Here is a 13,578-nt window from a genome sequence, read left to right on the forward strand (position 1 = left end):
CTGTATGGATTCCCTGTCCCCCTGTCCTATCAATAGCAAGGCTGTACCAAACATGTGTCCACTCTTGTACCTTCTGCCTGCATGTGACCTATCTCCTGGAGAAACCCAAAAACATGTTTCTTCGCCAACAACGGCATACATCTAGTTACCTGTTCCCTCATGAAACATCTGGCAACATAGAGATGCCCATAGCTGTAGTTCCCACTGTTCCTTTCTAGCAAGAGAAAACAATCTGCTCCATGAGCACGCAGCCATGCGAGCTTGCATCACTCCCATGCCAAGAAACATAACCACAATACCTTGTACTTGCAGCCAAAAACCCAAGCACATAGCTGAATTTGCAGCCACACAAAAACAGCCCATAGACTGTCCCCAAAACAGTCCTGAATCAAAGCAAAGAGAAGCTGAAAGTTCCATCAGTTGAACGCCATCGACATGATGTCTATGTTCATGGAAAACCAGCCCTTGTTCACCTTTATGTCCAGAGAAACCAGCCTCTGTCTACTTTTCTGCAAAAGCACGGCGTCCTTCAAAAAAACACACGCCTGCAACCACCTATCCGAACAGGTCGACACCAGCAACCACCCGTACCAAATCGTGTGTAGCTGTCTCCTGTATCAGCTGTCGTACAGCAGCAGCCTGTACCAGCTGTACCTGTCCGTACACATATGCATGCAGTCGTACACCTGCCTGCGCCGCCTGAAAGTGCAACTGCAGCCACCTGACCTGCCTGCGCCGCCTGTACCTGTAGCAGCTTGATATGCGCAGCCTGTACCTGCAGCAGCCGTACACTGTACCTGCTGTCCGTACAGTGCTGTACGACCTGTTCCAGGACCAGTAGCCAGAAAACCGGCAGCAGCCGACTTGCTCTTCTCCACGCAGCCCATATGCACGCCTCCCCAAAAGCAAGAGAGAGAAGCAAGAGAGAGACCAGCGCCTCCAAAAGTGGAATAACCTCTAAATATTGCTTAGTGGCCTCCTAAGGTTTTGAAACCTTTAAAACATTAATTTTATGGCCACCAAAGGTTATAAAACCTTTTTAATTAATGTCTCTTTGCCCCCTTTCACACATGGGGTTGTCCACACATGGGCTTACTTTTTGACTCCAACCTGATGCCATTCACACTGTCCACCATGTCCCCGTGCACACCTTGCATCTTGTCCAGAGAAAAACACAGGGTCATGACATGTATCCTGAAGTAGATCTCCTCGTGTCTGGATCTCCTCCCCAATCTGAGTCACTCCAACCTTGGAGCTTGACTCCATTCCCTCCTGTGTAAAAGAGTCCCAGATCCTTCGTACTCTGCAGATACCGCAAGATTCGCAATCCTGCGTCCCAATGAGTCTTCAATGGCGTCTGCATAAAAGAGCTCAACAGCCCCACAAGTCCAATCTGGTGTTCAGCAACCAGATCAATGAACCAACCAGCTTCCGGTACTGCGAGGCATCAACTGGCTCACAAGGATCTGTAACGGTTAACTTTGTGTTCGGGTCCATCGGCGAAGTAATAGGCTTGCAGTTCTCCATCCCAAAGGCCTCAAGCAACTCATAAACATACCGCTGCTGGGTCTGCCAGATCTCCAATCCCAAGAAGAAGTGGAGTAAGCCTAAGTCGGTCATCTCAAACTCCTGTGACAAGGCAGCCTTCGTCACTCCGATGTGCTCCACATGACCGCCGGTGAGAATGAGATCATCCACATAAAGGATGATGAGTGTGACCATGCCGCGTTCCCGAAAGAGATACAGGTTCGGATCTGCAACCGATCTCTGGAATCCAGTCCGAATAAAGAAGGAATCAATCTTCTGATTCCAAGCCCGCGGAGCCTGCTTAAGACCATACAAGGCCTTACGTAACCTGTAAACCATCCCTTCCGATCCTGGAACAATGAAGCCTGGAGGCTGCTCAACGTACACCTCCTCCTGCAGGTCACCATTAAGGAACGCCGATTTTACATCCATCTGGTACACGGGCCACCTCTGAGAAGAAGCAAGGGCAAGAACGGTCCGAATCGTGGTCATCCGCGCTGTCGGTGCAAAGGTATCCTCGTAGTCGATGCCTGGCCGCTGAGCATAACCCTTAGCCACGAGCCTGGCTTTGTGTTTGTCCACCGACCCATCAGCCGCGTACTTGGTCTTAAAGACCCATTTGACACCAATGACTGATCGCTTCAACGGCCTCGGTACCAACTCCCAAGTGTTGTTCTTCTCGATGGCGTCAAGTTCCACCTGCATGGCTTCCCTCCAAGTATCCTGTGAAAGGGCTTCCTTTACGGAAGTGGGCTCTTTATCCCGCATGATACGAGACATAAGAGCATAGTTCACCTGAAGAAGCTCCGCCGTGTTGCTTTTATCTCGAACTCGATGTGATCTTCGAGGGCCGTCCTCTGTGGTCCACTCGGAGGGTAGCTCCGTGACACCTGACTCCCGAAGGGTGTCCATCAACCACCTAGGTACTCGAACAGATCGTGGAGCCTCCTGTGGTCGCGGGGGCTCAACTCCAGCTGCGGGCTCAACCTCCTGTGATGACTGAGGTGGATCAACTGGAGTGATAGACTGGGAATCATCATCAGATTCTGGATCTCCAAGAAGTGGCGGCTCCTCGACAGTGGAAGCTGGAACATGCTCATCAAAGACCACATCCCGGCTGACAACAATCTCGTTCCTCTCTGGATCATACAACCTGTATCCCTTGGAAAGAGAGTTATACCCCACAAATACCAGCGTGCGGGACTTGGAGTCAAGCTTCCCCCTCTGCTTCTTCGGAATATGTACATACGCGTCACTCCCAAAGACACGGAAGTGCGAGACATCGGGTTTCCTGCCAAAATATGCCTCAAATGGAGTCATATGGGGTAAAGAAGTCGTCGGAGAGCGGTTAATGGTATGGATAGCTGTCGCCACAGCCTCACCCCACAGTGGACGAGGAAGATCTCGATGCTCCAGCATGGTCCTCGCCATCTCCACCACAGTCCTGTTCTTACGTTCAACAACTCCATTCTCCGAAGGCGATCCGGTATTGGCCAATTCCCTCTTGATGCCATGATCTGCACAAAACCGAAAGAATACAGTCGAGGAGAATTCCCCTCCTTTGTCAGCCCTGAGAGTCTTGACCTGAAATCCAGACTCTTTCTCCACCATCACGTGCCAATCCTTGAACCGAGCAAAAGCCTGGTCCTTCTGTGAAAGAAAGTAGACCCACGTGAATCTGGTACAATCATCAACAAGCAGCATGAAGTAGAGAGATCCTCCCAAGGATGGTATCTTCTGTGGTCCACACAAGTCAGTGTGAATCAACTCCAAAGGTTTCGAAGCCCGCCTGGAAGCCTGCTTCGGAAAGGATTCCCTGTGCTGCTTACCACGTATGCAAGAACTGCAGCGTCCTTGCCTACTACCAACATCTGGCAAGCCAACCACCATCTGGTCCCGGAAGGCGCGCCGCAAAGCATCCACATTCAAGTGGCCAAAACGAAAGTGCCACAAGTCTCCGACCTGAGAGCCTGTCAGTGAGGAGAGTGCAGAGAGTTTGTAGATACCGTTCTCCACACCGCCTTCCCAAACAACTTTGCCTGTCTCACGGTCCCTTAGAGCAACTGAATGCTCCTCAAATTCCACCCGAAAGCCAATCTTGCATACCTCATGCACTGACAAAAGATGAAAGCCCAGAGCAGGGACATAAAGAACACGGGAAGCATGCTTGCCCCCCTTGCCGTCGGGAATGATCTCCATCTGGCCCTCACTATGAATCGGAATAGTGGAATTATCACCAATAAAGATACGACCTGACTGCCGCTTCAGATCCAGGAAGAAGTCACGGGATGGAGTCATGTGCCTGGAAGCACCACTGTCGAGAATCCATTCCCGAGTATCCTTTGCGGTGAAGCCAACTGCCTCCTCGCTCGAAGACGATGAATCATCGGAGTCCACCATCTCCAAGTGCACAAATGCTGGAGTCTTTGCAGCTGAGGCTGAGGACTCAGCACTCTTCCCTGTCCGCTTAGGGCACGGGCACTTCCTCCAGTAGTGGCCTTTCTCGCCACAATCATTACACGATCTTTCGGCCTTCAGCTTCTCTCGTTCTGGATCAGGCTTCTTCTCGGAAGACTTATCTGATGAAGCCTTCCCTTTGCCCTTGTTGGTATTACGGCCTTTCGACCGTTGGCCAGTTAAGGCCTCCGAACCTCCGCCATGAGGAGGGTTCGTGAAACGTTCCTCCTGGTCCAAGACCATTGGCACAAGCTCCTCCCAAGTAATGGTGCTGAGCCTGCCACTCGTGATCAACGAGGAATAGAAAGCGGAATACTGACCAGGCAAGTGGGAAAGTAACGTGATGGTCATATCTTCGGACGATATCTCTTTCCCAGCTTGAAGGACTTCCTGCTGAAGGGCCTGCAGCTTGTTAATGTGTTCCCGCATTGTCGAAGACTTTGCAGGGTTCATAACCCGCATCTGCACTTCCAAGGATATCCGCTTCATGGGTGATACCCTGTTGTACAAAGAAGCCAAGTGCTCCCATATGCCTCTCGCCAGCGTCATGTGCTTCACATGGTTGATCACCTGTGGTGTGCAATTGAGGAATATAAATGACCGGACCCTGGCGTTGACACGGTCCCACATTTGTGCCTGTGCCTCTTGGTCCTTCCTCGCGGATAAAACCTCCCCTTCCTCAGCTTCCGGCCTTGGCACCCCTTTGATAATAAAATCAGCAAGATCATATGACTCCAGAACTGACTCCATCATGACCTTCCAGATGCCATAATTGGACCCGTCCAACTGCCGATCCACTGGGAACGTGGGAAGAGTCGGAATCTTCACGTGCTTCTCTGCCATCTCGAGTAAATCCGCCATCTCGGAGAGTAACTTGAAAGGGTGGGTGGGTGGGAAAAATCTGAAAATCAAAAAATATGCAAGTGGCTGTCCAGCCCCTCTGCCCGCCTTCCTCTTGCACCTTCCCGTTCAGCCCGAAACAGTCCACCGATCAGCAACCTGTTGCTCCCCCTCTTGCTCAGAAAAACGCCCAAGATCTGCTAGAGCCTAGGGCTCTGATACCATGTCAGAATATGCAGCGGAAATGATATCCAAACTTGGGTAGACAAGAGCAAGTAGACTGCAGAAAATAATCAGCACAAGAAACACTGAGAGATGTGTGTAAACTCTTCTCTATACACAAGATCCCGAAGAAACTGAATGAGAAAGTGGAGGAGGATGGGGGGGAATATATACAAGCCCATGAGGGCAGTCGGCCAGCTCTGGAAGAGGCCCACGACTCACAAAATGTCCACGACTGCTGAAAAACAGCAGTCGGCCAGCATCTGGTCCCCACATCTGCACAGATCAAGTCGGCCAGCACTCAGATGGTCCACGACTGCTACAGATGCAGTCGGCCAGCCTCAGAGTGGTCCTGGCATCACCTGGCAGCCCTCCAGCCACTAGGAAAAAAATGAGAAAAATAGGGAAAAAATACGGGGAGTGTGGAAAAATGATATACGGGCGGGCACACCCACAACAGAGGCCCTGGTGTATACAAATAGACAGGAGATGACTTCTAACAATGAAATATTTACACAAAATGGATCGTAATAATTTTATTTATTTTTTATGAGTAGCTAGCAAAAAAATATATATAGAAGATATAGGTAAAGTCCCTAACGCACACAAGCCTATTTACAGTGAAAAGGTATTTATGACAAAGAGTTTATATGATTTTCCTTGGCCGAGGTAGCTCCTTGTGGTAATGTGGATAGCCAAAAAAACGGCTATCATTTAGCCCTCCCCCTAGATGATGGTATATTTATGTACCATCATAATGTAGGCCTTCTAAAGCAAGTGGTGTAATGTGGTTCTCTTGTCCATCTTTCTTCTGTTCCTTGTGTTTTGCACCACATCCATCACTCAAACCACATAACTTACATGCCCTTTTATCTCCTTTTTGTGGTTGCTTTTGTAAGTCTGTCGGTAGAATGCGACTCAAGCATGGCTTGAGTCTGTAGCCATTAACCCTCTTAGAATGTTCTTTGCCATCCAAATCCATGAGCTGATAATAGCTAGAGTTGAAAACCTTCTTGACAATGTATGGTCCCTGCCATCTAGTTTCAAACTTGGCATCAAACCGATTATCAAGTCGATTGTCATACCTTAGCACAAGATCTCCTTCTTTGATGCCCTTGTCTTTCAAAGTTGCATTGAACTTCTCTGCTGCTTGCATGGCTTTTCTTCTATAACACTCGTATGCAGCTTCTCTTTTCCACTCTAGCTCAACTAAAGTGAGAAGTTGATCTACCTATGCATCTTGATCTCCTAGTCCACCTTTTCCATGTAGCCGCATTGTTGGAATGTTGAGCTCAATAGGCTGCAATGCTTCTTGACCATAAACCAAGTGAAAGGGCGTAAACCCCGTTGCTTCTCGGTAGGTAGTCCGGTATGCCCATAGTGCTCCATCAAGGAACTCATCCCAAAGCTTCGTCTTGTTCTCCACCATCTTCCTTATGATTCCTGCAATGACACCATTAGCCTTCTCTACTAACCCATTTGATTGGGGATAGTAGGGTGTGCTATGATGATGTGAAATATGAAGCTCTTCACAAACTTCGGTGAGCAAACCTTTTCTAAAACCTGGACCATTGTCAGAAACAATCTCCAAGGGGGTGCCAAATCTGCAACATATATGAGTGTAAACAAATTTGCTTACAGTCTTTCCATTCACCCTTGCCACACCTTGAGCCTCCACCCACCTAGTCATGTAGTCTATGGCCACTAAGATGTACAATTTTCCATTTTTAGTTCTAGGTGGTGGACCCATAGCATCAATGCCCCATTTTTCAAATGGACCACTTGCAATGACTAATTGGCGTGGACTATGTAGCAACCTCTTATTACCATTGACTTGGCAGTTATGACAGCTCCTACACCAATGTTGGACATCCACATGTAAGCTTGGCCAAACATACCCAGCAAGCAAAATCTTTTTCACAGTTAGTTCTTGAGCAAAATGGCCACCACATGCTTCTTCATGCAAACCCTCTAAAATGGCTGGAATCTCCTTGGTTGTTGGTACTCTTCTGCACACTTGATCTTTTCCTTTTTGGTAGAGGGCACCTTCTAAGAACAAGAAAGAATTTGCCCTCTTCATGAGCCTCCTTTTTTGTGCCTTTGTGAAGTCTTGTGGGAATTCACCTTCCAAGATGTAACTCACTATGGGAGCCAGTGCCTCCATTCCTTGGTACTGTGGTTGCTTAATAGCCGCTGCAGCCAAGACTACTACTTGCATTTCCTTCTTAACACAAGCAACAGCTTGTTGTGCAAGTAGATCAGCATCCTCATTTTGTTTCCTAGGAATATGATACAATTGCACCTCCTCAAATTGATTAAACAGCCTACGGATAGCATGAACCTTTTGCCTTAATCTTTCATTCTTGCATGCCCAAATGCCTAAAATTTACCTTACAATAAGAAGTGCATCCCCTTTTACCAGGAGACGTTGTATCCCTTGATTGATGCACACCTTCAAACCATGAAGTAGTATGTCGTACTCTGCTTCATTGTTGCTAGTAGAATTTGGCAAGTTGACCTTCTCCTTCATAACCACCTCTCCATTTGGGTTGAGCAGCACCAGCCCTCCCCCTGCTTTACCTGTGGCTTTTCTAAAAGCTCCATCAAAGAACAAGGTGAATGCATTAGGTATAGTTTTGGGTGGTGGCAATGGTAGGGTCTTTACTTCAGGCACCTTAATCTCCTTTTCATGCACTCTATAAGTGAGAATCCCTGCCAATTGTGCACGCACACTATCTTCTACCTTGAAAGAGTATTGGAATTCTTGCAATTCCATAACCCACTTTGTGATTCTAGCACTGATAGTCATTTGAGAAGACACCCAAGGAAACAAATTTTCTGTAGTGAGAATTACAAAAGGTTTTGGTAACAAGTAGGATCTAAATTTTCTCACCGCAAAGATGAGAGCAAGCATCATGAGTTTCGCTTCCGTGTAGCCTTTCTCCATGACATTCATGACCCTACTAACAAAGTAGATGGGCCGCATCCTAGTACTGTGGGGATCTTGCTGTAACAAAACTGCACCCACTGTTTCCTTTCCAACACTAGAGCTAACAAAGAAAGTGTACTCCCAACAAGGAGGCATGAGTGTTGGTAGCTCTAACAAAATGACTTTAATGTTACCAAAGTACTCCTCAAGCTCATTAGACCATGCAAACTCTACTTGTTGAGTCAATTTTTGCAAGGGGTGAAGTAACTCTGAGGCTAAGTGAATGAAGCGTGACATGTACTTTACCTTTTGAATGAATGAGATGGCCTCCTTGAGATTCTTTGGAGATGGTAGGTCGATAAGAGCCTTTGCCTTTGTAGGATCCACCTCAATGCCTTTGGAAGAAACCTTATGACCAAGCAAGATTACTTCATCCTCACCAATATGACATTTGTCGGAATTGAGTTGGCCCCCATGTCATAGAGTTTCTTCAAGCCTTCTTCCACTCTCTGCACATGCAATGACTTAGAGCTATAGATGCAAAAATCATCTATGAACACTCTAATGGATTTCCCAAAGAATGCTTGAAACATCATGTTCATGAAACTTTGAAATGTCGCTGGAGCATTGGTTAAACCAAACGGCATGACTCTGAAAGCATAACAACCCCAAGGAGTGATGAAGGTTGTTTTCAATTGATCCTCCAATGCAATCCCAATTTGAAAGTAACCCGAGTAGCCATCACATATTGTATACTTCTCATGACTTGCTACCTCATTTAGGATCTCATCTTGAAATGGAGGAGGAAAGTGGTCCCTTTTTGTCGCCTCGTTGAGTGGACGATAGTCCACACACACCCTCCATTTGCCGTTCTTCTTGGGAGTGACCACGACAGGAGAGACCCACTCTGAATTTTCTACAGGATATATGAACCCCGCTGCTAGAAGCTTCCTCACCTCTTTGAGTAGTGCTTGCTCCTTGATGACTCCTAGTCTTCGTAGCTTTTGCGCCTTAGGTTTGGCTTCTGACTTTAGCTCGATCTTGTGTTGAATGGCCTCTACGCCACGCACATCTGTGTAATCTTTAGCAAAAAACCTGGGAAATTTTCTTAGTACACATTTAAACTCCTCTCCTTCCTCCGATGTAAGCGTTTTTGAGAGCATAGCATCAAACATTTCTTCATCATGCACAATTTGGTCTTCTTGAGAGCCTACCTCGTCCAAACCTTGACAGGGTGTCTCTTTGTCTTTTGCTCTGAATCTTACCCCCATGACTTCAATGGACGACTCCTCCTCCATAGTGCCACTGCTGCTTTCTTCCTCTGAGGCGTCATCGGTCCAATCCTCCTCTGTTTCACCTTGAGAAGATTCTTCATTTATCTCCTCTTGTCGTTGCTCCTTCATGTCAAAGATAATCTTCTTACGATTTTCATTCCTGCAAATTAACTTTCCATTTTCCCAATCCTGCAAAGCTCGCATTCTCATTAGCCATGGTCTACCTAGGATAAATGGATAACCACTTCCCTTGGTAGACATAACATAAAAATCAACGACCTTCTTAATGCCAAAAACTTCCACAGAAACATTCTTACAAATCCCAAGACACTTTGCTTTGCTATTGTTTGCCATTTTCACCTTAATTTCAGGTGTTTCATGAATATGCATGCCTAGTTTTTGCATAAGGTCCTCTGTCATGATGCAAATTTGTGCACCCCCATCTACTAGTCCCTTCTTAACTAGCCTTCCCTTGATGTAGCAATCTAATATAGGTGTAATGTCCTCATCCATCTCAGCTTGTGAAATTTTTACAACAGGCACATTCTCTTTTGTTTTTCTCCTAGTGCTCAAGGCCTTTGTTAATTCCCTCCTAACTTGTGGACATAAGGCTAGAAATTGAGGCCACGAGATATCAGGACTCTTACCTCTCATGTCTTCCAAAAGGTTGTATGGAGCCATACCATGTCCAAGGGGGAAATCTTGGAGGTTTATACGACGTCGTCTCCTCTTGACTTCCTTGTTTTCCTTCACTTTCTTTCCTCGTCCATGGTCACTTTGTGATGCCACACCTTCCTTTTCCTTCTCTTTTCCACGCCCTCGTTTGACACCATTTGCTTCAATGTCTACCTCCTTGGCCTTTGTTACCTCTACCACATGTACATTTGGGTATTTGTCTAGTGGTATCCATGCTTGAGAAGAAGGAAGCACAAATATGATTGCACAAAGGTCTTCCTTCACTCTCTTTCTCTCTCACTCCTTTTTTCTTTTTTCTTTTTTTCTTTTTTTTTTCTTTTTCAAAGTAGAATAAAAATGTAGACGTCAAAGCTTATGTCATAACGAATCAAAGGCAAAATAAATGGATTAACTGAGGCATTAATGGCTGCTACTTGCCTAGGTCCAAACATACGACGAATGACACGCTGAAATTGTAACTTACTACCAACAACTATGTGTATTTCTTGCCTAGCATAAGAGATTGGCCTACGGTATAAGTCTTCTTGATTCATAAAACTAAGCTAAAACAAGATGAAAATATGCACATCAAAGGAAATGGTGTAATCTACAATGGGAAGTATGACAGGATTAGGTGATGCTAAAATCTCGCTTAGTCTTTCTGGACCAAAAAGAAGAACCATGCGTTGTTGGTAGAAAATCTTTCTATCAATGCAAACATTCACTCTAATGGAGTGCACCCAATGAAACTGGTTGAATTGAATCCCAAGAGGATTAGGAGGAGGTGGATTGTTCATGAAAGATCACACAAAAGTACCACTTTCCTTCTTAAAATATGATACCCAACAAGCAAACAAGGAAATTTATGTGTTAGAGAGATCGATGTACCTTAAATATCCATTCAAAAACTGCTCGGTCCTTAGTGGGGGCACCAAAATTGAGGCAGTCCGGGGCGAGCAACAAGAAGAGCGGCCTCTAAGCACTCCTCAAGGCTCCCGTGTTGCTCAATGGGCTTGGGGCACAATGCAACACAAACATAAGAACCCCAAAACCACACACCCAACAAGAAAAGGGGCACCACCTAGTTATGTGTGTGAACTAAGTACCCCCGAGCCTGAGGCTAACCGACAACCGACCATGCCAACCTTGGTGTCTCATACCATCAAAGCCCACTATCCAAGCGTATATCTAGAGCATCAGCACGGCTATGCTTGGGTCTCCATTCCCTAAAAATCCCCCCATGGGGAGCCTTGATTGTGAGCCAATAACTCAATTATGCAAGCGGTGGGTTCTAATAAAAGTACACCTATTAATAATTAAGTCCTGCTACGCCCAGAGTGACCCATACGTTAATTATGACCTTAAATATCCCTAACCAAAACATCCCTAGGTATAAATCTAGCTTCAAAAATAAACCAACCACCTTATCACCTTTAGATCCATGACAAAATCAATCCACTTTTGCCAGCATTACGGACCTGTACTTCTTTTCAATGGTAGTGCAGCCTCAGGGTTGTTTCCATGCGGCATACGATGGCTTATCGTACGGAATACTGTACGGTACGATGCCGTACGGACTTGTGCGGTTTTTTTCACCTTTTTTTATTTTAAAAAAATCAAAAAAAATATTTTTTTTGGGAGGTAATGGCTTTTTTTTTTGCTTATCTTTGGCTGTTTGAGCTTCCTATGTACTATGATGCTTCCCTCCTTTTTAAAATACTCCATATCTGGAATTGGAAATACCTAAGTTTATAAGTATTTTTTTAAAACATCATATTTTATCGTACGATAAGAAAAAAATTATATAGTACCGTATTTTCCCATACGGTATCGTATCGTACGAACCGTACGGTATCGTATCGTACGAACCGTATGTAACAACTGCACCGTGCAAGCAGCAGCATGTTGAAAACCTGGTTGAATGTTCGTAAAATTCAGTTAACTGGAGAGAAAAACCCTTCTCTCTCCTCTACTTAAAGTGAGGGGGCCTCTACCTATTGCAGCCTTCAGAATGCAAAGGTTGGTTTTAAATGTGAAATGGGGCTAGGCATAATCACCAAGGATGTGCAGGTACACTTCCTTGGTGGACAAACGGACTGAGGCAGCACACTCTTGTATAAAGCCCACCTATTGTCACTATGTGTACACTTTTTCACGACCACTTGTGTACACGGCATGGATCCCCAGCTCAAGTCATGATCCCTGGATCATATTCTATGTCCAACTTGTCTACAATAAAAGGCTCATCTCTCTAATTCATTCACAAAATTTGTTTGCTTGATTACACTGCATGAATTATCTAAATGGCATCAGAATTACTCAAAGAAGTTACAACTAAAAGCACTTTGCCTCCTGAGCTATAGCTCAGTGGTAGCACCCATGCCTCTCTACCAGGAGGTACTGGATTTGGATCCACACTAATGGCATCTAAATTTCAGTAGCCTCTCTCGCAATTTACCAATTTTTTTCATAACTCAAAGAAAGAGACAAAATTTGATGCACATTGCTAACTGATCAAGCAGTTCATGAAGTTGCGGTTCTCCTCCTACAAGGCAGACATTGCTGCTAATGCAGGTATATGAATTGTATATAATTTTGTACGGATAGGGTTTGCAACTCTGATGCAGATAAAAGAAGCTTGAAAAACCAAGTATACATCAACCGTAAAATGATTTCTATGCCCTCTGAAATGCAGGAAAATAAACCCTAACATGCTAACAGAATCTGAGCAGGCGAGGAGAGTTCTAACCATTTCTTGAGCCAGCGGATTCGTCCCAGTGATCCGGCTTTGCAGCACAACGACCCTCTGCAACTCCTCCAATTGCTGATGAATTCTGTCGCGCTGAGCGTCCAGCATACTCTGCAAGGCGGTAAGACCATGAGCAGGTGGGCCGCCGTCTTCCTGCTGCTGCGAAAGGGGTTCGTCGGTGTTGACATGACGCGGAATCTCCACCATACTGCAGAAAACGAAACCCTAACCCTATCGAAATGGGCGAGAAAGAGTTAGTAACAGAGACACAGAAAGAGACATCAGAAAGAAGGGATTGGCATGGCGAGGCTACGACAGGGAAGCAGGAGTCGCAGATCCGGAGGTTGCAACGCCATGTCCTGCGCGTAAACTCCTGACATCCCTCCTCTCTCTGTACGTTAGCACTTCATGCTACACTGTGGAAGACGCCTTCGACAGCGGCAAGCATGGGCGGGCGCTCGTGAAGGTGGCTTCACACAGGCACTTGAGCGAGTGCTTGTTTGCACGCTTGTTTTGAAGCCTGTAATTGCACCTTTAAAAATCAAAATTTGCCTTCAAACTTTAAGACGAAAGGATTAAAAATTGGTGGCTTTCAGAGGTTTTAGTACTAATACCTTTAAATTTTATTAAATTACCTCTAGGTCTGTGAGATAGATGTTTTTCACATTTAATCCCAAAAAAAAATCGAGCACTGTCGTGGAGACCAAAACCCCTATCCACATGATTTATCAATTGATTGCCCGTCTCCAAACCCCCCATGCCAATCCCAAGGACAATAGGATTCCTACAACCTTGCCGTTTTTGCACCATCTATATGCAAATGCTGTCATTTTGTGCAAGTTTGATCCAGTCATAGAGGCTAAAATTATTCTTCGAGCTCAAGTCCACATCATATACATACCCTT

At 45.7% G+C, this 13,578-nt stretch overlaps 1 protein-coding gene across 1 annotated transcript in view; it reads right to left on the reverse strand.

Moving 5' to 3' along the window:
- LOC147621850 (uncharacterized) overlaps positions 1-13,209 on the reverse strand; it is a 124,116-nt gene extending 110,907 nt beyond the window's left edge. The window contains exon 1 of the mRNA XM_086822874.1: positions 12,674-13,209. Coding sequence (XP_086679000.1) covers positions 12,674-12,880 — 207 coding nt within the window. The 5' untranslated portion in view covers positions 12,881-13,209. The remainder of the gene's footprint in view (positions 1-12,673) is intronic.
- Between the last annotated feature and the right edge of the window lie 369 nt (positions 13,210-13,578).

The sequence above is a fragment of the Cibotium barometz genome, chromosome 29 (genome assembly GCF_041138505.1).
Source record: "Cibotium barometz isolate CiBa-2024 chromosome 29, ASM4113850v1, whole genome shotgun sequence".
Taxonomy (NCBI): domain Eukaryota; kingdom Viridiplantae; phylum Streptophyta; class Polypodiopsida; order Cyatheales; family Cibotiaceae; genus Cibotium; species Cibotium barometz.